Raw genomic sequence first — 26,157 nt, forward strand, 5'->3', positions numbered from 1 at the left:
GCAGTAACTGAAATAAAAAAATCACTGGAGGGACCCAATAGCAAATTCAAGAAGGTGAAAAAAGCCTGAACAACAGGAAGGAATAAGAATAAAGAAAAATGAACGGAGCCTCAGAGACTTACGGGATACCATCAACTATACCAACATATGCATAAAAGGAATCCCAGAAGGAGAGGAGAATGAGAAGGGAAAGGAAAAATATTTGAAGAAAGAATAGCTGAAAATTTCCTAAATTTGATGAAAAACATTAATTTGCACATTTCAAGAATGCACAATCCAAGAAGCTCAACAAATTCTAATGGGAAAATTCAAAGGCTCCACACCTAGACACATCATAACAAATTATCAAAAGACAAAGAGGAAATCTCAAAAGCAGCAAGAGAGAAGGAACTCATCATACAAAAGAGTCCTTAATAAAATTAACAGTTGACTTATCAGAAACCATGAAGGCCAGAAGGCAATATGATGAAATACTTAAAATGATAAAAGAAAAATACCGTCCAAAAATTCTATACCCAACAAAAATATCCTTCAGAAATGAAGGAGAAATTAAAACATTCCCAAGTGAACAAAAACAGAAAATTGATTGCTAGCATACCTGGCCTACAAAAAGTACTGAGAAGAATCCTTCAAGTTGAAATGAAAGGACACCAGACAATTAACTTGAAAACACATGAAGAAATAAAGAGTACTGGTAAAGGTAACTACATAGGTAAATATAAACATTGGTATAAATATATTTTTTAACTCTATCTCATTAAAAATACAACTTCATAAAGCAATAATTATAAAACTGTTGGTGGGCTCATGATGTATAAAGACATAATTCATATGACAATAATGGCACAAATTAGGGGAGTATGCAACAACTATGTTACAGCAAAGCTTTCCTATACTATTAAGTTGGTGTTCATCTGAACTAGATCATTTTAAGCAAAAATGTTAATTATAATCCTCAAGGCAACCACTAAGAAAATAGCTTAAAAATACAGTTAAATTAAAAATAAGGGATTAAAAAGGCGTACTAGACATATTTAACATAAAAGAAAGCAGTGAAGGAGAAATTGAGGAATAAAAAGGTGTCAGACAAGACACAAGAAAGCACAAGTGGTAAAAGAACATAGATAAATTAGACTTCATCAAAATTAAAACCTGTTGTGTGTCAAAGGACACTCAAAGTTTTCAGCAAATCTACAGAATGAGAGAAAACATTTGCAAATCTTACATCTGATAAGGATCTAGTATCCAAAATATATGAAGGACGCTTAAGACTCAGCAATAAAAAGACAAGCCAGTTTTAAAATGAGCTAAGGATTTGAAAGAACAGACATTTCTCCAAAGAAGAAATACAAATGCCCAATAAGTATATGAGAAGATGCTCAACATCAGTAGTCATTAGGGAATACAAATGAAAACCACAATGAGATCCCACTTTACACCCACTAGGACAACTAAAAGAGAAAAGACAGATGAGAGCAAATATTGGCGAGGATATGGAGAAGTTGAAACCCTCATACATTGGTGGGATTACATAATGGTGTAGCCACTTCGGAAAACAGTTTGGCAGTTACTCAAAAAAGTTAAACATAGAGTTACCATATGACTCATCAATTCCACTCTTAGGTACATACCCAAGAGACTTGAAAACATATGTTCATGCAAAAACTTATATATGAATTTTCATAGCATTATTCATAATAGCCAAACGGTAGAAACAACCCAAATGTACATCAACTGATGAATGGGTAAACAAACTGTGGTATATTTATACAATAGAATATTACTTGGCCAGAAAAAGGGATGAAATGATGATATAATATGGATGAACGTTGGACACATTATGCTAAGAGAAAGAAGCCAGAAACAAAAAGCCACGTTATATGATTCTATTTGTATGAAATCTCTAAAATAGGCAAATCCATAGACAGAAAAGAGGTTAGCATTTTCTAGGAACTATCATGCTATCCAATTTTGGAACATTTTTTGTATGAGGTAGTCCTGGAAGAGTAAAGAATGACTGCCAATGGGTACAGGGCTTCTTTTTGGGATGATGAAAATGTTCCAAAATTGGATGGCATAATAATTGCACAACCCTGTGAATATATTAAAAACTACCCAAAATGCACATTTTAAAGGGGAATTTTATGCCATCTGAATTAGATCTCAGTAAAGCTGTTGTTTTTTAAAGGTCATAAATATAAAAACAAATGGGCAACAGGCACAGCAGTCTTTTATAGTGTATGGATCTCACTGATTTAGGGTTGCAACATCAAGGAAAAGCTTACATAATCTACAACCAGCTCCACCTCTTGATCTTCTCCTCTCAGTTTCCTCACGACCTTTTGGATAAAGTCTTCAAACTTGGTGGCCATATAGACATCTTCATTCTGCAACTGAAGCCCACCACATTTCTGTCTGATCTCTTCAACCAGCCTTAAAGTAAAAACCAGCTTCGCGTTACTTAGATTTTTAAAAGGGGTTAGGAAGATTGTGTTATTTGCATTTGTCAAGTTGTTTTGAGGTAAGACTTACATCACATGCCTATTTATATCCTATGAGATCTTCTGTGATACTCATCAGAGAAATTGATAAGACTAGGGGCAAGAAATTAAAAATATATCTTGAAGGACAGTGGCAGTTTTTTAAAACTTTATCCATGACTAAAAATAAAAGCAATCAAGGCAAAAATATTTTAATTACTTATAAGCAAGGTAGCAAGGATCATATAAAGTCAACTCCTTTCCTTTCATATATACTCAAGGAATAAGAAACAAAGACACTTTCCTAACTGTAAAGATTATGAGAGATGAATGTCATATTGTAGACTATTTTCTCTAAATTACAAGTATAAGATGGACATTTGTTTGTATTACGTAGTTAACATAGGTACTAGCTAGAACCATTTGCAGTAGGTCAGTATAACTTTTGAAGTCCTTTCCAATCCTTTGATTTCCACTGTTAGTTTGTCAAATTACAGCTGTTATCTGACATTTCTTGAATAGCAGTGGTGTACGAGGTACAGTGTAGAAAGTCCACCATGGTTGTGGTTCAATCATTTATTCTCTAAAAGAGATGATACCTCCGTAATCAAGATAATAATATCAGATGATTATGGTAAGCCAGACACTCAAACAGAAAATGAGTAATTCCTGCAGGAGTATCTTGCTAGCAAAAAAAAAGTATTAATAATACAGTACTGGCTGGGTGCGGTGGCTCACACCTGTAATCCCAACACTTTGGGAGGCCGAGGCGGGTGGATCACGAGGTCAGGAGATCGAGACCACCCTGGCCAACATGGTGAAACCCCGTCTCTCCTAAAAATACAAAAATTAGCTGGGCGTGGTGGCATTTGCTTATAATCCCAGCTACTTGGGAAGCTGAGGCAGGAGAATCGCTTGAACCTGGGAGACGGAGGTTGCAGTGAGCCAAGATTGCGCCACTGCACTCCAGCCTGGCGACAGAGCAAGACTCTGTCTCAACATAATAATAATAATAATAATAATAATAATAATAATAATAATAATACAGTACTGTGTGTGATGTACCAGGTGTGATGGCTCATGCCTGTAATCCCAACTAGTAGGGAGGATGAGATGAAAGGATGGCTATCCCAGGAGTGCAAGGCTGCTAGTGCAAGTGAGCTGTGATCACACCACTGCACTCCAGCCTAGGCGACAGAGTGAGGCCCTATCTGTAATAATAATCATCATAATGTAGTATTGAAATATTTAGTTAAGCCAATTAGAAGTTTCTGGGAACTCATGAATCACAGCTGAGAAATCTATAATTTGAGGAGCCGAAACTCTTGACTTTTGAAAACACTATGTGCTCTTGAAATGATTGTTTTTGATTTCTGGAATAAAACTTCCATGAATAACGGAGACGTTGTCTAGTTTACACTGTATCCCCAGTGCTAAAACTGTTCCTGACATGTAGTAAGTGTTCAGTCAGTGTTGTTAAGTAAATGAGTGAGTAGACAGAATATTCATCAGAAACATTGCTTTGTCAATATGAAGGATTTTGTCAAGAGGAGGAACATTTTTGCCTTGTTTAATTAGTGAATGGCCACAATGTGGCCTAGGATCAAATCCTCTTAGCTTCTATTCTCTGTACCCACCATCAAGGGACTGCACAGTCCCTGGTGAGCTCCAGCTGTCTCATTATCCCAGTTACTCGAAGAAAAACACCTCTGAAAGATGCTGCACCAGTAGGATCCTGGTCCAGTTTCCTTGCGATAGAGCCTTTCTGGGACTCCAGCCCTTTCAACTTGCTCTAAACCTCTGTGGAGAAATTCTGATATTGGGTGATTACACTTGTCCTTGCAAGTAGCCTGATAACCCTCATTCTAGATCTGTCTTACTAGGTAATTTATGGGGGGGCGAGGGTAGGAGAAAAAAGATTTGGGGGAAAGCATAATTAATATCAGGTATCAGATATTATTCTGGTAATATTATTATTAATATCAGGTGTCAGATATTATTCAGATAATATTCTGGATCAGGTTGCGTAGGAAATTCATTGTTAGCATTCTCACCCAGAGCTTCTCAATTCTGATGTCATATTGGAGGAAAATTAGCTAAGAAACTGGAAGGACAAATTTTTAAAAGATGCAAACAATTCTAAGGGTTGCTTTTTTAGGTATACGGAAGATATGAAAACAACTTCTGGTTAGCAACAAAGAGAAATAAACGGATATATCTGCTTGACCATGGAAACAACAGCAAAAAAAGATGAAGAATAAAGATGTGTTGGCCGGGCGTGGCGGCTCACACCTATAATCCCAGCACTTTGGGAGGCCAAGGCAAGCGGATCAGCTGAGGCCAGGAGTTCGAGACCAGCCTAACCAACATGGAGAAACCCCATCTCTACTAAAAATACAAAATTAGCTGGGCGTGGTGGCGCATGCCTGTAATCCCAGCTACTCGGGAGGCCGAGGCAGGAGAATCGCTTGAACCTGGGAGGCGGAGGTTGCGGTGAGCCGAGATCGCACTATTGCACTCCAGCCTGGGCAACAAGAGTGAAACTCCATCTCAGAAAAAAAAAAAAAAAAAAAAAAAGATGAGTTATAGATAGGTATGATAAGGTAATCACATCCAGAACAAAGGATGTGTGTGGATTTCACTGTCAAAGCCAAAGTCAAAATCTCTAGTGAGGGAATCCCTAGTGAGTCAATAAGGGCGTGGTTTTACCTGGCAACATCCATTGAGCTTGCTCCAGATTTAAAGAAGTCTGTTGAGTCTTCAATAATGGGGACATTGCTTAAAATTCCAGCCCAGATGACCTACACAAAAAGGAAACTCTTATGAGGGAAGTGCCACGTAGAACAATGTGGCAGAGACTGGGCTAGCTCTTCACCAAACCAATTCCCTCTTCATCTTGTACACTCAGCTGTACACACAGCTGGATCACATTTCAGCGCCTCTCCAAGTTAGATGCAACCAATGAACAGGAGTGGAAGTGACCTGCACCACCCCAGTCCTAGCCCATGTAAACCTCGTCCACACCATTCTACATGCTCCTTTGCCCTTCTGGCTGTCTGGAATAGAGACGCCCCCCAGGGAGACCTTGAAAATAACAGAAACTGGGTTCCTGAATGACTTCACCCCTTAACCCCCATGCCAACCTGGAACTGCCTTGGATGACTTATGTGAAAAATCAGTTTGTATATACTGTGTTTAAGCATATGAATTTGGAGGTTGATTTCCTCTTGCAGCTAATGCAAAAAAAGAGGAAATAAAGTTCTGATCCCACTACTTTGAGACTGATGGTACCAGTTATGAACATGCTTCAGTTTTCCAAGGTAACAGTAAGATTTAAGTCATCATGTGTTCACCTTGATGGTCTCTGCCACTTTCACCTCTTCAGCTGTCAGTTCTACCACTGGCATCTCACCCGTTGAAAAGTACTGAGAGGCAGGGATCATTTTTCCATCTTCAAACTGCAGATTTCTCACCATCAGCTACAAAATAGCAACAAAACAAGCATAAAAATTGAGGATTGAGACAATACAAAAGTGAGGCTGGTGGGAGGAGTCCTATAGATTATATGCATATAAGGGCAAGTTTATTTGGAAAAATACAAAAATATGGATTAAAAGCATTCGCCATTATGTGTAAAAGGGCTGAAATGGCACTTGAATAATGGCAGCAGAAAGGAAAAAGTGAGGTCCAGGGATAGGTACATCTCAAAATGGAAAATAAGTCCTGGAAAATTTGACACTTGGATGTAGGTATTTGAATTAGAATCTATTATGAAAATAACAGACACCACCAGTGCTGCTGCAACTCTGCAGCTGCTGCCTCTGAGCACTTGCCCTGCACCATGCTCAAGAATGCATGCATAAGTGCTTGCTTCAGCAGCACATATCCTAAAAAAAAGAATGCATGCATGTGCTGAAGGATCTTACCTAATTTCACAAAAGCCAGTGGAGGCGGATGCCATTATTATTCCCATTTTACTGATGCAGAAAGGGAGGCTCAATGAGGTTCAGTAATTTGCTCAGTGCCACACAGACAGTAAGTAACAGAGCTGGGAGTAGAACCTGGAACTAGCGGGACTCTTAAGCCTACAGTCTTAATGATTTATCCTGCAGCAACTGGAAAATATCTGTAAGCTACAAATTCCCTTTGCACACTTCATTGGGAAGCTTCGCAAGGGCACACTGAGGCCCAGGGCCAACCCTCCTGAACATAGGCAGTGTAGGTGGTGCCTGTCTGGTGGATCAGTGGCAAGGGGCATCTGAGGAGGGCCACATCCACTTCACTTGATCCTCCCAGAATCTGGCATTGGGAAGGCAGACAGATGAGATTCTCCTCTCTGTTATAAAGATGGCAAAACAGACTCAAAGGGAAGAATCATCCTGCCCAAGACCAGCGAGTGGGAAGCAGGGATTCACATCCTTATCTCCCCACTGAATTCCAGCCTCTTTCCACTTTACACAAGGCAGCCTATGCAGATCTGTGGGGCCCATCTTGAGACACCTCATCTCCATCAGGGCACTCAGAGCCAGCTCCTCCCCAGCCAGCAATGGAGTGAAAGCTATTCCCTTAATAGCTTGGGTTATAGAAGAAAATCAAAAGGTTATTTCATAGGCAGCCATATTGAACACTCACTGCTTTTCCATCGTTACCAAAAAGAACAAGTCCATTTTTGGTAACGAGACCAGGCTTCTTGGCACCTTTAATTTCCAGTGGTTCTCCAGGAGGCACAGAGCTATTCAGTAATGTCGAGCCATAGAAAGTGACCATCTAGTAAAGAGATCAAACACAGATTGTAAAATCAGGAGAAAAGCTGTTCATAGCGGTATGTATAAGCATCATTCTCTGCAAAAACGCTGAAGTTCATATTATCATCTGTAATAAAATTGAGACACCACAATGGGAGAAACTGTCTCAAACATCCATAGAAATGACACAAGGCAGCCGGGCGCAGTGGCTCACGCCTGTAATCCCAGCACTTTGGGAGGCAGAGGCAGGCAGATCACGAGGTCAGGAGATCGAGACCATCTTGGCTAACACGGTGAAACCCCGTCTCTACTAAAAATACAAAAAATTAGCTGGGCGTAGTGGCGGGCACCTGTAGTCCCAGCTACTCGGGAGGCTGAGGCAGGAGAATGGCGTGAACCTGGGAGGCGGAGCTTGCAGTGAGCCGAGATTGTGCCATTGCACTCCAGCCTGGGCGACAGAGCCAGACTCTGTCTCAAAGGAAAAAAAAAAAAAGAAAGAAAGAAAGAAATGACACAAGGCAAGAAATAGTCTGTGAATATGTCACTGGAGAGTCCAAAATGCCCCACATCCAGGTGACATGAGTATGCATTTATCACATATTCGCATTGATACAAAGGTGAATGAGATAAAAAGCTCTCAGCCTTTATAGCCTGAAGGTAGGGTTTGGGTGGGTGGGGAGGTGTTGGGGGTGGGCGTCAATGATGGGCAATGCACAGTGGTCACCAGACTATTACAGTGCAGGGTGGTAAGTGATGAGAAGCACAGGGTGCTTTGTGAGTCCGTTCATGGAAAAGGGATTGGATCCAGACAGTAACCAAGAGACACTGATGCTGACTGCATTATTATTGCAATTCTAGGATGATCAGCTATCATTTATGGAGCACTATTATGATTATGCTATAATGGTTTGTTGAATACTTACTCTGGGCCCAGGGCTAAGTACTTAAATGAGTTAACATGTATTAATTCTTTTTTTTTTTTTTTGAGACAGAGTCTTGCTGTGTCACCCAGGCTGGTGCAATCTCGCTGCAACCTCTGCCTCCCGGGTTCAAGTGATTCTCCTGCCTTAGCCTCCCAAGTAGCTGGGATTACAGGCACATGCCACCACACCGAGCTTTTTTTTTTTTTTTTTTGTATTTTTAGTAGAGACAGGGTTTTGCCATGTTGGCCAGGCTGATCTCGAACTCCTGACCCGGGTAATCCTCCCACCTCGGCCTCCCAAAGTGCTGGGATTACAGGTGTGAGCCACCATGGCTGGCCAACTCATTTAATCTTCACAATTACCCATAACCTAAGGGAGGCAGTATTATTAGTCCCATTTTACAATGAGGAAACCAAGGCACCCAATGGTTAAGAAACCTGCCCGAGGTTACACAGTAAATTTTCATAGAAGCATTCTGGCTTCAGATCCTGCACTCTTAACCATTACACTGAACTCCCTCCCTCGGTCACCCATCGAGCCCATGGATTTTTATTGGCACTTAGTATGTACCCAGACTCCTGCTTAACTGCTGAGATTATCAAGACAATCACATGAAGCCCTTGCCCCTAAGGAGTTCACAGTCTACTGTTGGGGGGAATAAAGAGACGCTCACAATACATGATGTGCGATGCCAGAGGTAGGCAGAGCGTTGCTGGAACCCAGAGATGGGCCATCAGACCCTGCCAGTCTGGGCATGTGAGATCAGGAAACCTCCCCGAAGAGGTGAAACCTGAGAGCCTGGGCTGAGTCAATTACCCATGGATAGAAGACCCTTCAGGCCCTGCCCGCCTCTCCCACCTCAGCTCTCCCCATGCCTGTCCTCACAGTCCAGACCCTGGCTTCACTGAACTCCTTTTGCAAGTCCTTGACCAGGTGCTGGAGTCTCTTATCTCTGGGGCTTCACCTACTTGTCTTGCTCTCAACCTGGTTAACTCTTCTCGAGCAAAGCAGTGAGCTTTTCTAGGAAGCCTTTCCTAACATGCCTGAGTCTCAGCCTCCATGATAGCGTTTATCTTACTCCACTGAGAATGTTTATTCACTTCTCTGCACTCCCCATAAAACTGCAGGCTCCTTAGATCAGGCGCTGGATTTAGTGTCTGCTGCACAATAAATGCTTAATACATGCTGAGTAAAGGGGAGAGTGAATCACAGACCTGCCTCATGACCAAGGAAGAACCATGGGAAGCCCAGATTTATCTGTAATATCTCTTACAAAGGTAATAATCGGGGAGGGGGGTGGGGGGAGTGGTCCCTAAAACATACCTGTCCATTTATCTCTGTCCAAGCTCCAGGGACTTTATCATGACCTCGAATCCAGTTATGTAAAACTTCGGCAGACTGGTCCCAAGAAATCTAGGAAGGCACAAAACACAGGCTGAGCCTCCTATGGCTGTGAACCTCAAAGGCAATAAAAACGCTTCTCGTCATCAGAGGCAGAAACGAGTATGTTATTGGGAAATAAAGGAATTTTTGCTTCTTAGTTTTATTTGGAGTAAGTATTTTGTCAGGTGGCTGATTTAGTAAACGAGAGACTTTATTAAAGGAAAATAAAAAGCAGAGGGTTATTTAAAGGGGCAGTATGCTTTGTAAAGATGAAGTAGAGCGGGCTGTTGAGGGGAGTAGGCCAGTAGCTGTTGGAGAGTTTTATGTTGGGTTTTTATTAGGTTGAACTTTTTTTTGAAGTTCCCACCTCTGTTAAGTCTCTGCCTCTTTTTTTGTTTTTTTGTCTAGTTTGTTTGTGTCTGTCTTAGCTCTCTGCTTTGTCTGCACCTAGATTTTGTCTCGGGTTTATGGGACCCTCCATATTATTAGTTGGTGTGTATGTGTGGATTGGTGTTGGATATGAATATTACCTGATGCCTGTGTTGTTTACTATTGTCACTGCAGGGAGGTTGTATAGTGGCCAAATCTATACCTACTGCATCTGTGTATTTTTTTGGAATTTCCTTCTCTGCCTTAAGCTGAACTTATGGCTCCAGGTTTTTGTTTTTTGTTTTTTGAGACAGGGGTCTCACTGTGTTGGCCAGGCTGGTCTCGAATGCCTGGTCTCAAGTGATCCTCCTGCCTCAGCCTCCCAAAGTGCTGGGATTACAGGCATGAGCCACTGTGCCCAGCGCACCTAGCATGCCAGATTTTTTAAGGAATATCCCCTTTGCCCTTTTCCTTAGCATGTAGCTAGTGATATTTTGACATTTTAACTGCAGAGCGAAGGATTGTTGGGCAGACTGAAGAGGCATTTCTGGGCATTTTTTATTTGCTTGTTTGTTTGTTCGTTTGCATAGTATCTCCTCTCCTTTCTATGCACATTTGACTAAGTGCCCACCCACTCCAGCATTACAGATACTATTAATATGCAAATTTTGAGTGGTCTTCCAGACATGAGTCTTCCCAGACTTTATTTTCTTTAGGGGACTCCCCTCTCCTGCATATGTCTGGCTACCTGTCTACTCTAACAGGTAGGGCTAGGGCAAGCTGGCTTACCTTTTGGCAAGAACATAGTATGTGGGGAACTACTGAAGGGTAGAGGGCCATGAACTCTGAGACGTGTTATTGAGTTGATATATAAATACCTCAGCATTTTCCTTTTTCTGGATACCTTCATATGTTGCCCCTTCTTCTGGCTGGGGTATACGAGGAGCTTTTCCATCAGCTATGAGTTGGACAGCTTCTACCTAAGGCCAAAGACATCACCTGAGTTACAGCCCAGTGATCAACAATGGCATGGTCTATTTGACTAAAGTTTCTGCATAACGGAATTACTACCTATAAACCTGTTCAGAGAGTCAAGAGTATGATGATAACTACCATTTCTTCAGGTCCATCCTGACAAGCACTGTGGTAGCTACTTTATGTAAAATATCCCTTGAAAACGTAACACAAATCCTGCAAGGTGTATATTGTTATTCCTGTTTTACACCTGAGGAAACTGACAGAAAAAGAGCTAAGTAAGGCCGGGCGCGGTGGCTCACGCCTGTAATCCCGGCACTTTGGGAGGCCAAGGCAGGCGGATCACAAGGTCAGGAGATCGAGGCCACGGTGAAACCCCGTCTCTACTAAAAATACAAAAAAATTAGCCGGGCGTGGTGGTGGGCGCCTGTAGTCCCAGCTACTCAGAAGGCTGAGGCAGGAGAATGGCGTGAACCCGGGAGGCAGAGCTTGCAGTGAGCCGAGATCACACCACTGCACTCCAGCCTGGGCGACAGAGTGAGACTCTGTCTCAAAAAAAAAAAAAAAGAAAAAAGAAAAAGAGCTAAGCAATTGGCTCAAGATCACAGAGAGATCTTGTAGGTGTCAGAAACAGGATTTGTATCCAGGTCTATTGCCAATCGAAGAGTGCAATCTCAAAAATGACTCCCTTGTTTAAACAAACTGCCACCTCCCTTGGTGATTCACTGGAAATGATAGGAATATAATGATAAAATAAGTCTTTGTGAGTTATTTTACTCATCATGATGATTCTAAAAAATGATACCTTATTGTATTTAATGAATTCAACTTGCTTTCTAGTTTAGGAGACCTGGAATAAAAAAATTTAAAATCTATCCATGAGCTTGATTGCCTTTGGGAGGTGTCCCGCATTTTCTTCTCTGTCATATTTATGTTTGCCTTGAGTCGAGAGCCTCCCATTTTCACTGCGAGGCCCACGTGAGTTCAAGTTCTCAGATTTCTCTCTAAGGACTCACAGCTGCTGACCAACCCACCCAAGAGCACACAGAGGGAGCCACAGGGGAACAGAGCCAAGTTTACAGCTCATTCCACCCACCTCCATCTAGGCTATAACTAGGTCTAGAATCTGGGCTTCAGCAAATATCACTGAACACACAAAATGCTATGTTGATTGTAATGATCATTTTATGAGCACCTACCATGGGCCAGATGCTTTGCACAAATAGTGTCACTTAATTTCCACAACCACCCTACAAGTCAGGTGGTATTATCCATGCTGTATAGATGAAGAAACCAAAGCTACAGAGGCTAAGTGACTTGCCTGTGGTCACGCAACAAAGAAGAGGTAGAATGGAAACTTGAGCTTAGGTCTTTCTGACGTCGAAGCCCTACTCTCTTAATCATTGAATGATACAGGCAAAGCACTGCTTTCATCTCTCCTAAATCAATGGCTACTACTGTATATAATCTTGCTACTTCTTTCATACTAGCTCTGAAAAAAAATTAAATGACATCAAAATTATCAGCTGGAGCTTTCACTATTTGTGTAGGCTAATATTGCAATATTTTTATTTGATGGTATACATGTTTTGGGATTTTTTTTTTTTTACCCCAGAGTACCTCTGGATAAATACAGCAACACCAAATTTCACCCTGTTACAGAGGCTAATTTAAAGTACTTTTAAATTTCCATAACAAATTACGTAGCAAAATTTCTTAAGATTCAATCTACTTCTTTACAATTAATCATTATAGGCAGGGTTGAAGATTCAAGTATTTGGCAAAAGAATGGAGCAGTTTAAATGCTACTGCATCCATTGGATCACTGCTCTCAGAAAAATAAGTCAGTTTCATAGACTAAGAAATTGAAAAATTCAGATTTCCATCCTAAATATACCATCCCATTAGTTAAAAAAAAATCTAATTTTGTTTTTAAACTTTATATTTTTGGTGAAAATTCATATGGATAATTTCTTCATAAAAAAAATATTTTCAAAACTTTAAAGGTTTACTAAATTCTGGGTGGCAAAATATACTAACCATGGCCTTGATTCCTTCAGGAAAAAGAAACCGATTATAAAGTGCATCCACTGTATCATTGGGTTCAACATCACATGATCTCTGAAGAAGGATGGGTCCTGTATCCAAGCCATCATCAGCCCAGAAAACAGAAAACCCAGCTTTCTTATCTCCCATAATTAGAGTCCTGTGAAAAGAAGAATTTCAATTTAAAATGTTGGTTAACTGTATCATAAAGTGATGAATTAGTGATATTAAAGTATAAGATAGTTATAATGGAAAAGTAGACAATGAATGAAGCTACCATGAGAAATTAACAGTAGAACTGGGAGATGTCAGGGCTCATAAAAAGCAGTGCCTAATGGTACTGCTATTTTATATAATACATCCCCATATCTTGTCTTTCTTGTTAATGTACAGTAATGACTTGCAGTGAATTCAAAAAGGCATTAGAGTCTATCGTTACTACCACTCATTGACTCCCAGGGATCAGTTTTCTACTTCAAGATCAAGTAATTTGCCCACCTGGGTCCAATTCCTACATCGTATTTGACCCTGTATTAGGCAGAATAAGAACAGAAGATAAAATAGGATACTCTGTGAAGGACAGAATGTGAAGCTAATGTGAAGGGCAGAGCTGATTATTAATTCAAGCTAATACAGAGGGAGTATGATGGTAGGTCAGCCATGTAATAATGTAAATATTTTTTACTTTTGAGCTACAAATCAAGACCTAAATCAATCCATCAATCACTAACTCTTCAGAAATACTAAGAAATTGACTGGTATTGCTATCAAGATCCTTGAAAATATTCATGTGCTTTGATCCAATGATTCTGCATGTGGAAACAGTGTAAAGTGAGAAAAAGTACAAGTCTGAGTGCAAATATGTCTACTAAATAATAGTGTGTTATTTATAAGAGCCAAAAAGAAATCAATCCATGTCATCAAAGTTTAAATACAATTAATATTTTTCATCACATTTAAACCAAGTGTAGGCTTCCAGCTTATTCCAATGACTTGACACTGAGGAATATTAGGAAAATGTGCAGGTAAAGGAGAGAAGGCAGAAAGGGTAGGAAGGCCCATCTCAACCCACAGTATTGTGTCCCTATGGTATTAGGTACCTACAATGTACCAGCCACTGTTTCTGACACTGGAAAATAGCAATACAAATGTTGTGCAAAGTCCCTTTCCTTAAGAAGCTTAGAGTTGAATGGGGAAGATGGACAATGAAGATGATCATTTCATCATTTCAAGTAATTACTTGAAGATTATTTCAAGTAATTCAGCATTTCCTGAAATGTACTTGAGATGCTCTATGCAAAAAAAAGTTCTGTGGTCAAACAAGTTTGGGAACATTGTGTATTCAGACTCCCTCTAGGGGATTATGATACTGACATTAAAGCTCGTATTAATAGCTCAAATGAATCCTGCAATTAAAAATCTAGCATAAACCAAACTTACTGACCATAAAACCTTTGTTTGCTCAATACCTAGTAACAGTCAAAGGAGCTAGTACTCCTTAGGCTATTCTTGGTAAATGCTGTCCTGGTTCACGCTGTATGTCTAGATCTCAGGGGAGTTCATGCAACAGTAGTAACCAATCAGGACCTCACAATTGTTCAAGCATGCCTAGTTTCTTGTCTTGATCACCTAGGTAAAAAACAGAAAGAATATAGGCAATTGAAATACACTCACCCTCTCTGTAATTAAAAAAGTCTCACTGGGTGTTCTGGCACAATCCTGAAATCTCAGCTACTTGGGAGGCTGAGGCAGAAGGATCATTTGAGGCCAGGAGTTTGAACCCAGACTGGGCAACATAGCAAGACCCCATCTCAAAAAAAAAAGTAAAAAAGAAAAAATCTCACCAATTGATAGCAGAGGCTCCTCTGTGCCTGGGCAGGATGGATGGGTGATAAATGATAGAGCCATGCTTTGGACTATCAATTATATCCATGGGAATGAACTGAGTGCAGAAAGGGAGCACATTTAGCTCTGCACCCACGGATCTGTAGGCTTCTGCCACTTCTTTGATGGTCTTGCCCTTGACCCTCCATTTAGGAAGCTTGAACACAGGGGTCCCATCTTTCTCTGCAGCCAAAGCTGAGCATAAAAAAGAAGATTTTTTTTTAGAAGTTAGCCATAATTTTACATCACTATGAATTCATATGTTGTAATTTTACAGTTTCATGAAATATTTACAAATAAAACATGGTGAAGAACAATTTAGATTGTGACTGGAATTTCACCTGTTGTAATTGGATCACACTAAGGTGATACATATCTATATACTTAAGGCATAATAAATTAGAACTGAAAAGTTTTTGGCTAGATGATATTTTAAGATTTTAATGAAAGCTTTTTCTTTTTTAGATCAAAAATGGTACCTTTATTACTGATACAACATTTTAAGAACATAGCTTTAGATTTAGAGGCATGTGCCAATACTTCACCCACCAGTTTAACATACTCACCTCTGGCACAGCTAGAAAGCCATGAATCTCTTCCCTCCCTATACAGAACACATCGTAGACCAGAACACATTCTCCCTGCCAAACAGGCAGATCCCAAAAGATGAAGAGCATAAGTGCTGAGCTGAGCTTTTCTACTTCCTTCTCCCAAATTCACCAAACAAATAAATTAACAAAGTTGAGAGGCCAAGGAGAATACATGCTCAGCTCCTGCTAAGGGCTTGGCCTCACTAAGCAGACCAGGGTCTCCTTCCTGAGAAGAGCGCTGTCCCCTCCCAAACAAATGGCTCCATCCTAATGCCATATGAAAATGGAATGGCCCACCAAAGTGCAAACAGCACAAGCCTATTTTTTTCATAATGAAATGTCATTTTTACTGTGTGCCTTATATCTTAAGTATTTATATATATATATTTAAGTATACAGTTTTATATATAAGTAGTATATATATATAATTTTTTTTTTTTTTTTTTTTGAGACGGAGTCTCGCTCTTTCGCCCAGGCCGGACTGCAGTGGTGCTGTCTCAGCTCACTGCAAGCCCCGCCTCCCGGGTTCACGCCATTCTCCAGCCTCAGCCTCCCGAGTAGTATATATTTAAAAAATCGGTCAGGCACAGTGGCTCACACCTGTAATCCCAGCACTTTGAGAGGCCAAGCATGAGGATTGCTTAAACCCAGGAGTTTGAGACCAGCGTGGACAACATAATGAGACCTCCATCTCTACCAAAAAAAAAAAATTATTTTTAAATTAGCCGGATGTGGTGGCACATACCTATAATCCTAGCTACTTAGGAGGATCACTTGAGCCCAGGTGTTCCAGGTTGCAGTAAGCCATTATCGTGCCACTACACTCCAGCCTGGGCAACGAAGTGAGACCTTTCTCTAAAAAAATTTGTGTAAGTGTATAAAATATATATATACATACTATTATTAATATATAATGGTATATATTAATAAATTATAGAAATTATGATATGTATTAATATCCTATATAATATATACATTTTATAATATATTATTATATATTACTTGTATAATATAATAGTATATATTTTAATATATAATACCATATATGTTAATTTTAGGCAATTTCCAGAAGTCTTAACTAAAGCTTTCTATCTGCATTTTTGTGTCCCTTTCCTTTTTCCTAGATCTGAACAACAAAATTCATTGACTTAGGATGAGATGATGCCTCCACCATGAAACCTAAATTCTGAAGCCTGAGGAAGTCCTGAAGGACCCCAGCCATCACGATTAGCCCCTGATCAATCCGTTTGGAAGAATCTGAGAGACCAGCACAATAGTGTTCACAAAATGTGAGTGTTCATAAGATGTTCAAAAAACTTAACTCACATGTCAGATGACAGGAAAGTGGATAAACGGTGGTTAAAAAAAATGTGATCATGAGAGAAAATTGTGAAAGATCATATGGCGAAGAAAAATGGGGTGGAGGAAACTTAGAAGTCTTCATTGTAAAAAAATGTACTCCAGGCAGGGCGTGGTGGCTCATGCCTGTAATCCCAGCACTTTGGGAGGCCAAGGTGGGCGGATCACCTGAGAGCAGGAGTTCAAGACCAGCCTGGCCAACATGGTGAAACCATGTCTCTACTAAAAATACAAAAATTAGCCGGGTATGATGGTGGGTGCCTGTAATCCCAGCTACTCGGGAGGCTGAGGCAGGAGAATTGCTTGAACCCGGGAGGTGAAGGTTGCAGTGAGCCGAGGTCGTGCCACTGCACTCCAGCCTGGGCAACAGAGTTAGACTCTGTCTCAAAAAAGAAAAAATTACTCTGCTGAGACAGGCTGAGACATCCAGGTGTTGGGCTTCCGTTTCAGTTTTTGGCTGCCCCAGAGCTATCTTTGACTGTCCTCGTTGAGTATTCTAACAAGAATACTCAACTACTGTCATTAATGCTTCCTTATTATGAACCAGGCATAGTGTGAGCACTTTGTGTACATTAATCTAATTTAATCCTCATAGCAGCCACGTGAGGTAGCTACCGCTGAACTGAGGCTTAGTAAGATTAAGTAACTTGCCCAAGGTCATACAGCTAGTAAGTGGCAGAATCAGAATTCACTCCTTGATTCCAGAACATATGCTGTTACCCACATGCTGTACCCACTTCCTCATGTAGTTACTCTATAAGTGAGGTTGGTAGTTTTTCTTTTTCTGAGTTATGCCATGAGCCCAAATGGCCATGACAAATGGAAAGGGGGTCCTGACCCTGGGACCAGGCACCAAGGAAGAGTTCATTTCCCAGGATTCATTCTGAAAGGAGGTCTAAAAGTCATATGCTTGCAATCCTTCTGAAGTCCACGTATACGGCAGAGACTGCTAGTTGTCCCCCTTCATCCTTTAGCAATGGATTCCCTAGTTTAGCTGAATGCATAGCCACCCCAAATCAAATCTATATTTCTCAGTCACTCTTGCAAATAGATTTGGCCTGTGACTAAGTTCTGGCCAATGGGATACAAGTGGGAGTAATATGGATTATGCCCTTAATAAAAAGCTTTTCCCTGATTCCCACTCTTTTCCTTCCTGCTTGCTGGAATGCCGCTGTGATAGTAGGGGCTGAGGCAGCTACCTTGGACCATGAGATGGAAGTCCAGCATTGGTAAGGACCTGAGAATTCTTGACCCAGTCATCCCAAGATGCACTCACCCAGAGGGTCAGCTTTTCCATCCTTGTCTGGAACTGTGAACACCCCTACTACTCGGTGGCCCTCTTTGCGGAGGTGGCTATAGACTTCTTGTCCAAAGAGGCTCTGGCCAATTAGTGCCAACTTCAGCTTGTTTTTGAAATAAACCTGTGAAACAATTCAATGACGAAGACATAAGCATGGATAGAAGACACTGGATGAGGGTGAGGGTTAAAAAAGATAGCTATTGGGTACGATGTTCACTCTTTGGGTATCAGGTACACCAAAAGCCCAGACTTCACCACTACTCAATATATGCATGTAAGAAACCTACCCTTGGCCGGGCACGGTGGCTCACGCTTATAATCCCAGCACTTTGGGAGGCCGAGGTGGGCGGATCACCTGAAGTCAGGAGTTTGAAACCAGCCTAGCCAACATGGCGAAACCCTGTCTCTACTAAAAATACAAAAATTAGCCAGACGTGCTGGCACACACCTGTAATCCCAGCTACTCAGGAGGCTGAGGCAGGAGAATCTCTTGAACCCGGGAGGCAGAGGTTGCAGTGAGCCGAGATCGCACCACAGCACTCCAGTCTGAGTGACAGAGCAAGACTCTGTCTCAAAAAAAAAAAAAGAAAAGAAAAAGAAAGAAAGAAAGAGGGTAATCAGAGGGTCATGACTTCCTATGAGCTTCCTCTCTTGGCAATGCCTCCGCAGAACTCTCTCTACCTTACATTCTTCCATGTTAGCATGTGGCTCCACGGGATCTGAACTTAGGATGTTTATCCCCCTCCAATCTAAATGGGATTCGCTAATGTTCTGGCAAGTAATTCTAAATTAGTAAAGCCTCACTGAGAAACTCTGTTTTTGAAGAAATTTAATTTTCCCTTATTTCCCACTTATTAGAGGCATACGTAACATCCTGTTTTTAGGAATGAACTTAAAAGGATACCAGATCACAACTTCCCTGTAATTGAGCAGATAATAAAACAAAGTTTTAACTAATTTAACTAATTTTAAAAAATCCTGGGGTCAGCCAAACTTTCTATCCCCAAAGAACCTAAGTAAGCTTCAACAAATACTTGCAAACAAACAGATTAACTCTGTAACAACAGCAAATTCACCTGCAGATAATGCATGGCTGACCATTTAATTTCCTCTTCTCAAAAAAATCAAAATGTCCTATATGCTATCTTCAAATCCTATAACTAATGCTGTTGCTTGAAATAGAATCTACATGTTTGCCACCTTACAAAAATTTTGGCTTTACCACTTACCATTACCAATGCCAGATATTCAAGACATCTAAAATACTACTTTTCAAACACACAAGAGCCAAGAGACTGAGATGACTCAAATGTAATGTGCCGCTCAGCTGTCGTCTGGTTATTTGGAATTCAATTCCAGATTCAATCCTCTCTGAGAAAGACAGTATTTAAAGAAACCATGTTGGCCGGGCGCGGTGGCTCACGCCTGTAATCCCAGCACTTTGGGAGGCTGAGGCGGGTGAATCACCTGAGGTCGGGAGTTCGAGACCAGCCTGACCAACATGGAGAAACCCTGTCTCTACTAAAAATACAAAAATTAGCCGGGTATGGTGGCAGGCATCTGTAATCCCAGCTACTCGGGAGGCTGAGGTAGGAAAATTGCTTGAACCCGGGAGATAGAGGTTGCAGTGAGCTGAGATCGCACCATTGCACTCCAGCCTGGGCAACAAGAGTGAAACTATGTCCACACCCAACCCCCAAAAAAAGAAACCGTGTCAGTATCTTTGGAAACACTACATTCATTGAAACACTTTCTGAGCTTTACACTGAAGCTGAAGCTGAAGCTATAAAGGTGAGTTTCTAACACTGAGAAGTTTTCAGATTTCATGACTATAAATGTCATGTTTATAATGAGTTAGCAAGATTCCAGAAAATTGGACTGATATATTTTACTTTATTTATTTATTTTGAGACAGGGTTTCACTCCATGGTCACCCAGGCTAGAGTGAAGTGGTGCAATCTCAGCTCACTGCAGTCTCCGCCTCCCGGGTTCAAGTGAATCTTGTGCTTCAACCTCCCTAGTAGCTGGGATTACAGGCACACACCACCATGCCCAGCTAATTTTTGTATTTTTAGTAGAGACAGAGTTTCACCATGTTGGCCAGGCTGGTCTCAAACTCCTGACCTCAGGTGATCTACCTGCCTTGGCCTCCCAAAGTGCCAGGATTACAGGCTATTTTACTTCAGTCTTATTTCTCCAGGTGTGGTGCCTGCCTGTGTTGGCAGAAGTAACTGGGAGAATATGTTTAAAATGTGGATTCCTGGGCCCTACTTCAGATCTACTGACTCAGAATCTTAAGCCCAGGAAGCTGCATTTTAACAAACTCTTCAGTGACTCAGAAGTACATGGAAGTCTGAGAATCTCTGCTCTGTGGAGAGTGGTATGTCTGCCCGCAAGAACAAGATTCTGCCCTGGGGAGTTTCGGTCAGGAAGAAAGGGTGGAAATAAGAGCAAACATTTTAATGAGACCCTAGTTTGGGCCAAGTATTTCACATTATTATCTCATTTGATTGCACAATGACTCCTGGAGACAGGCATTATTAACCCACTTTAGGGATAAAGAAATTAAAGCACAGAGAGGTTAAGTAGCCAGGAATCAAATAGCTGCTAAGAGGCAGCCCTGAGATTCCAACTCTGTTTATTATCCTAGTGCCTATTGTTTTTTCATACACCAGCTGTGCAGTCTTGAACTGGGCTTTATTTTCCATCATCAATTAAAATCAGAATAGTAATAGTACCTATCTCATAAGGTTGTTATAAGGATTCAATGGGATAAAGTGTGTAATGCATTAGCACAGTGCATGGCAATAGTAAATGCTCAGTAAATGTTACCTATTATTATTATCATACCATAAGCAATACCTAGGTACCTACAAATAATGATAATAGATATCTCCTATTGGAAATATACCATGAGCCAAACACTATGTTGAGCCCTTTTCATTAATTCAAAAAGTATTTATCAAATGCTTATTATACATCTTTAATCCCCCCAGTGACCCATTTTGCAAATGAGAAAACAAAGGGGTCAGAAAAGTTAAGTAACCTGCCCAAGGGCAGAGCTAATAAGGGTCCAGGGCAGGATTCAAACCTGGATCTATCTTACTTTAGCAGATGTGTTTCTAAGGCTTTCCTATGCTGAAAGTTCCCCTCCTACTTTAGAAAAAGAAAAACATAGCAACAGTTCGACAGGTCAATTGGGAACAGTTCCATTAGCCTGTTTAAGGAAATGCCACGGTGGAAGTGACGTGGGAGACAGCACCATTCTTTAACCGGCTCTCACTATAGGTGTCTGTCGCATTAGTGAAAAAGGGCATAAAATGACACACAGTCATTTCCAAATCTGGATGATAAGTTCTATAATCTAATCTTGTTTCTTTTTTCTTTTTTTTTTTTTTGAGACAGAGTCTCACTGTGTCGCCTAGGCTTGAGTGCAATGGCGCCATCTCGGCTCACTGCAACCTCCGCCTTCCGGGTTCAAGCAATTCTCCTGCCTCAGCCTCCCAAGTAACTGGGATTACAGGCGCACGCCGTCATGCCCAGCTAATTTTTTTTTTTTTTTTGTATTTTAGTAGAGATGGGGTTTCATCGTGTTGCCCAGGCTGGTCTCAAATTCCCGAGCTCAGGCACTCCACCTGCCTTGGCATCCCAAAGTGCTAGGATTACAGGCGTGAGCCACCACGCCCGACCTTGTTTCTTTAGAGAGAACATTCTTCACTAGAGGAGACTTTTGCAGGGAGCAGAGCCTTTGCTTTCCAAATTGTCAAATAATGCATTCCCAGGCTGTCCACCCTCTGGTGGAATTCTTCAGGAAGCAAGTTAATACAGACCCTGACTATGCTCCAAGAATTAATTAAAAAAAAAAAAAAGGTACACATAGCTTTCCAAAGAAAACTTCAAGGCACAGTGCGAAGAGTCTGCCCTGATCTGAAGCCCTTTGGCCAGATGCTAATAGAACCATCTGGGCAGGGTGTAAAGTAAGGCCAAAGCTATCCAAGTAAGAATTGGCAGTTTCACACAGAGGACCTTCACACAAAAGAATAAAACAAAGTACATTTTCCTGAGACCCTGAGGTGCCTAACACTTTATGGAGCATCCGGCACACAGTGCCCCAAACTGTGCCTGACTCTGTGCAAGACTCATCCAACAAGCATGTTTTCAGGCTTTGCCACACTCTGGGCGTAGTGCATGGTAGAGGTGGCACATTACTGGCCTGGCAGGGGTGTTTTATTTGGCCCACAAAGCATTTTTAAGAGGACTCTGTTAAGATTTTTAGGAGGTTTCACCTCAGAAGGCACAATTTCTAACTTGTCTTTAAAACTCAGGAGGTTTGGCTGGGTGCCGATCACCTGAGGTCAGGAGTTCAAGACCAGCCTGGCCAACATGGTGAAATCCCATCTTTATGAAAAGTACAAAAAAATTAGCTGGGCATGGTGGCGCGTGCCTGTATTCCCAGCTACTCAGGAGGCTGAGGCAGGAGGATCGCTTGAACCTGGGAGGCAGAAGTTGCTGTGAGCTGAGATCACACCATTGCACTCCAGCCTGGGCGACAGAGCAAGACTCTGTCTCAAAAAACAAAAATCAAAAAAACTCAGGAGGTTTGTCAACCCTGGTCTATGGCGCCATATAGCAACAGTCAGCTAGCGCTGAGCAGTGGTGGCCCCTTTACCCTAGACATGGTCTTGCCCTCTATCCAGCTCAAATCTCTCATTTGCTTTACCTGTTTGGCCTCTGTGGGAATTTCTCTTTGCAACCCCTACACTAAAGATAAAAAGAAGCAGTCCCTGTCCTCGGGAATCCACCAACTAGTAGGGAGGGCACACAAGTTAAGACATAGTAACAGTGCTAGAATAAGAGAGCACAGTTTGGTTAAGAGAGGAGAAGACTTCTCCAGAAGGGAGTTACTTAGCCGAATCTTAGAGAATCCATCTTGGGAGTTGGCAGAGAAAAGGGAGAGGCTTGGGAAGTTCCAGGCAGAGGGTGCAGTATTTACAAAGAAACAAATGCATGTGCACAGCGTGTCCAATACTGGGAGTTAGGGAGTGGTGACAAGTGACACCGTAGCAAGAGACATTATGGACCGCTTTGTGTCAAATAATTTGGACCTTATTGTGAAGACAATGAGATTCACTGAGCCACTTTAAGCAGGAGAGTTAATTGAAACCAGGAGAGTCTAGTTTCTATGCTAATAGACTGCTTAGGTAACTCTGGAGGCATGAACTAGCTCCGGGTAGACACACCTCTTGTGCTGAGAATGGAGCAGAGCGTGAAAATCAAAGCTGACCTAGCAATCCACCTTTCGCATATTCACAGGATATAGTTTGGAATAGTGTAAAAGCTCTTGCAACCAATTGTAACAAACTCTCATACTAACAGAAGCAACAAGTACACTTTACATAGAGGTAGATCTGCAAGATTCAGGATACCATCCTAAATGGTAAGCTTGTGCAACTTGATTCTCCTATTGCCTCATTATATAAAGAAGATATCAGCGAGGGCTTTCTTGGATGTCTGGCCAACTTTTGTTTTTTTATCATAAAAAGGACAAAATATTTTAAAAGGAGGGATGTCAATACAGGGGCCTATGAGCAGGTGATGCCAGAGGGGGATGCCCAGGACTCAGAGGCTGGAGAGAGCTCCTGGGCCGAGGCTGGTGACCACAGAACACTTCAAAGACTTTGAGTAAAGGGAGAGACAGTCCAAAGGGCTCGAGTCCAGAAACAGACTCCAGTACTAGAGAGGCAGGATTTCCTTGCACAGAACTTACTATAATATTTTAATTGTATAAAATTTTTTAAATTAATTTTTAATTATACATATTATATATACACACAAGCTCCTTATGAAAAGAAAAGATCACAGATAAGACTACAGTCCCTTTTGACCATCACTCCCAATCTGCATCCCCTTCTCACTCCCCAGAGGAAACTACTATTGTAGTTTGGTGTGAATTCTACAGACCTTTCCTAGGCATTTAAAAACATGGAAATATATACAAAAAGTATTGTTTTGTATTTCCAAAAATAATTCAAATGAAATAATATTATGTGTAATGTTCCACAACTTTCCTTGTTGGTACATATAATTCATTCTTTGAAATTCTTGCACAGTATTCCTTAGTGTAGCTATATCTCAGTTTATTTGTTCATGTCCCTATTGAGAAACATTTTGGCTTTCAATATGTCATTATTACAAATACCATGGCAATGAATATCGTGGTACATGCTTCCTGTGCCCATGTAGAAGTATTTTTCTCAGATACCTACAAGTGAAACTGCAGGATCATTTTTAAACATAAATTTAATTTAAATATGTAGCATCAAATTGACCTCTAGAGTAGTGGATGAACTGTTTTCTCACCCCTGCTAAACACACAATATCGTCAAATTTATGATTTTTGCCACCCTGATGAGTGAAAAATGGTATCTTGTTCTAAGTTGCATTTGCCTGATTACTAGTTTGGTTGAGTGTATTTTCATATTTTATTGCTCATTTATATTTCATTTTTGGTATATCATTTTAGTTAGTGTATTATGTATTATTCTTTTCCTAAAAACATAGATTTAATAGTCTGTCCCACTAATCTATTAACTCCTTGAAAATGGGACTATTTCTTTCTTGTTTATTGTTTTATCTTTTGGGTTATGAGAGTCTGAAAAAGTTAGTTCACTTCTGGGTCTCAGTTTTCTTATCAGCAAAATGGTCATAATAATCTAGGTTGAGAATCCCTTATCCAAAATGCTTGGAACCAGAAGTGTTTCAGATTTCGGATATTTTCAGACTTTGGAATGTTTGCATTATACTTACCATTTGAGCATCCCAAATCTGAAAATCTGAAATCCAAAATGCTGTAATGATCATTACCTTTGAGTGTCATGTCAGTGCTCAAAAATGTTCAGATTTTAAAGCATTTCAGATTTCAAATGTTCAGATTTGGGATGCTTAACCTAGTACCTACTTCATTGAGATATCATGAGGATTAAAGGAGTACACAGTCGCCCTCTGTATTTGTGGGTTCTGTATCCGTGGATTCAACCAACCATGAATCGAAAACATTTGGAAAAAATTGCATCTGTACTAGACATGTATAATTTTTCTTGTCATTATTCCATAAACAATACAGTAGGACAATTATTTACATAGCATCTACTTTGTATTCATTATTATAAGTTATCTACGGATGATTTAAAGTATACAGGAGAATACGCACAGGTTATATACAAATATTACCCGTTTTATATAAGGGACTTGAACATCTTCAGATTTTGATATCCACGGGAGGTCCTGAAACCAATCCCCTATGAATACAAGGGACAACAAGGGACAATTGTATATGTAAAGCATTTATTAATGCATCTATTAATGTTATATCCTCAGGATTTAGAGTCCTCAGTGTATAACAGACAATTAAATACAGTTTAAAGTTGAATTTGGAGATCCTATGAACAGATAAGACACCAGAGCAGAGGTCGGGCAATGATGAAACAAGAACCTGGTTCCTAGAACTGAGAAATAAAGCAAGTACTTGGTTCCAAAGAGCAAGGAAGGGTCCCACCTCTTTGGACTGGATCATAAGGTAACCTCAAGTTACCTGGAGCCAGGCTATAAACCCAGAGCTACCAGACAGACCTGACCCAGACACTGGCAGAGAAAGCTAAACAAAGGAATGTCAAATGAATAGAGGGCTAAATAACTCCTACCACAGGGAGAAGAAGCAGTGAGCCAGGCAGGATATCAGAGGTGGGCAATAATATCTAATTGACAAAGGGTTTTAAAGCAAACCATTGTTTTAGTTAAAAAGATCCAGCCATCACTAAGGTGAAATCATTAAGTATTTCTAAGTCCTTTTATTTAAGACAGAGGATGGAAAAATGAATTCTATCAAGAAGTGTTATAAACTAATTTTCCCCTTGGATTTTGCTAGGTTCTGAAAGCTTTATTTTTATTCATCCTTCATTCTGCTTTAATACTAAACTTAAAAGCACTGTTTGATTTTTCAATTTTAAAGATAAAGGGATAATTAGGCCGGGCACAGTGGCTCATGCCTGTAATCCCAACACTTTAGGAGGCCGAGGCAGGAGGATCACTTGAGGCCAGGAGTTC

At 40.7% G+C, this 26,157-nt stretch overlaps 1 protein-coding gene across 4 annotated transcripts in view; it reads right to left on the reverse strand.

The window, feature by feature from the left end:
* The window catches only part of ALDH1L2 (aldehyde dehydrogenase 1 family member L2), a 59,627-nt gene that overhangs the window by 30,825 nt on the left and 2,645 nt on the right, over nucleotides 1–26,157 (reverse strand). Inside the window, exons 2-11 of one of the 4 annotated variants that reach the window (XM_063694273.1) lie at nucleotides 18,503–18,620; nucleotides 18,031–18,175; nucleotides 14,766–15,000; nucleotides 12,916–13,081; nucleotides 10,779–10,880; nucleotides 9,472–9,561; nucleotides 7,113–7,247; nucleotides 5,834–5,959; nucleotides 5,190–5,281; nucleotides 2,286–2,433 (exon numbers count right to left, since the gene is read on the reverse strand). In XM_063694273.1, the coding sequence (XP_063550343.1) occupies nucleotides 2,286–2,433; nucleotides 5,190–5,281; nucleotides 5,834–5,959; nucleotides 7,113–7,247; nucleotides 9,472–9,561; nucleotides 10,779–10,880; nucleotides 12,916–13,081; nucleotides 14,766–14,854 (948 nt within the window). In that variant the 5' untranslated portion in view covers nucleotides 14,855–15,000; nucleotides 18,031–18,175; nucleotides 18,503–18,620. Of the gene's footprint in view, nucleotides 1–2,285; nucleotides 2,434–5,189; nucleotides 5,282–5,833; nucleotides 5,960–7,112; nucleotides 7,248–9,471; nucleotides 9,562–10,778; nucleotides 10,881–12,915; nucleotides 13,082–14,365; nucleotides 14,551–14,765; nucleotides 15,001–18,030; nucleotides 18,176–18,502; nucleotides 18,621–26,157 lie in introns of those variants that run through there. The other 3 variants (XM_031001056.3, XM_055357874.2, XM_055357875.2) reach the window with 3 other exon arrangements.

Source organism: Gorilla gorilla, chromosome 10 (genome assembly GCF_029281585.2).
Source record: "Gorilla gorilla gorilla isolate KB3781 chromosome 10, NHGRI_mGorGor1-v2.1_pri, whole genome shotgun sequence".
NCBI classification, from domain to species: domain Eukaryota; kingdom Metazoa; phylum Chordata; class Mammalia; order Primates; family Hominidae; genus Gorilla; species Gorilla gorilla.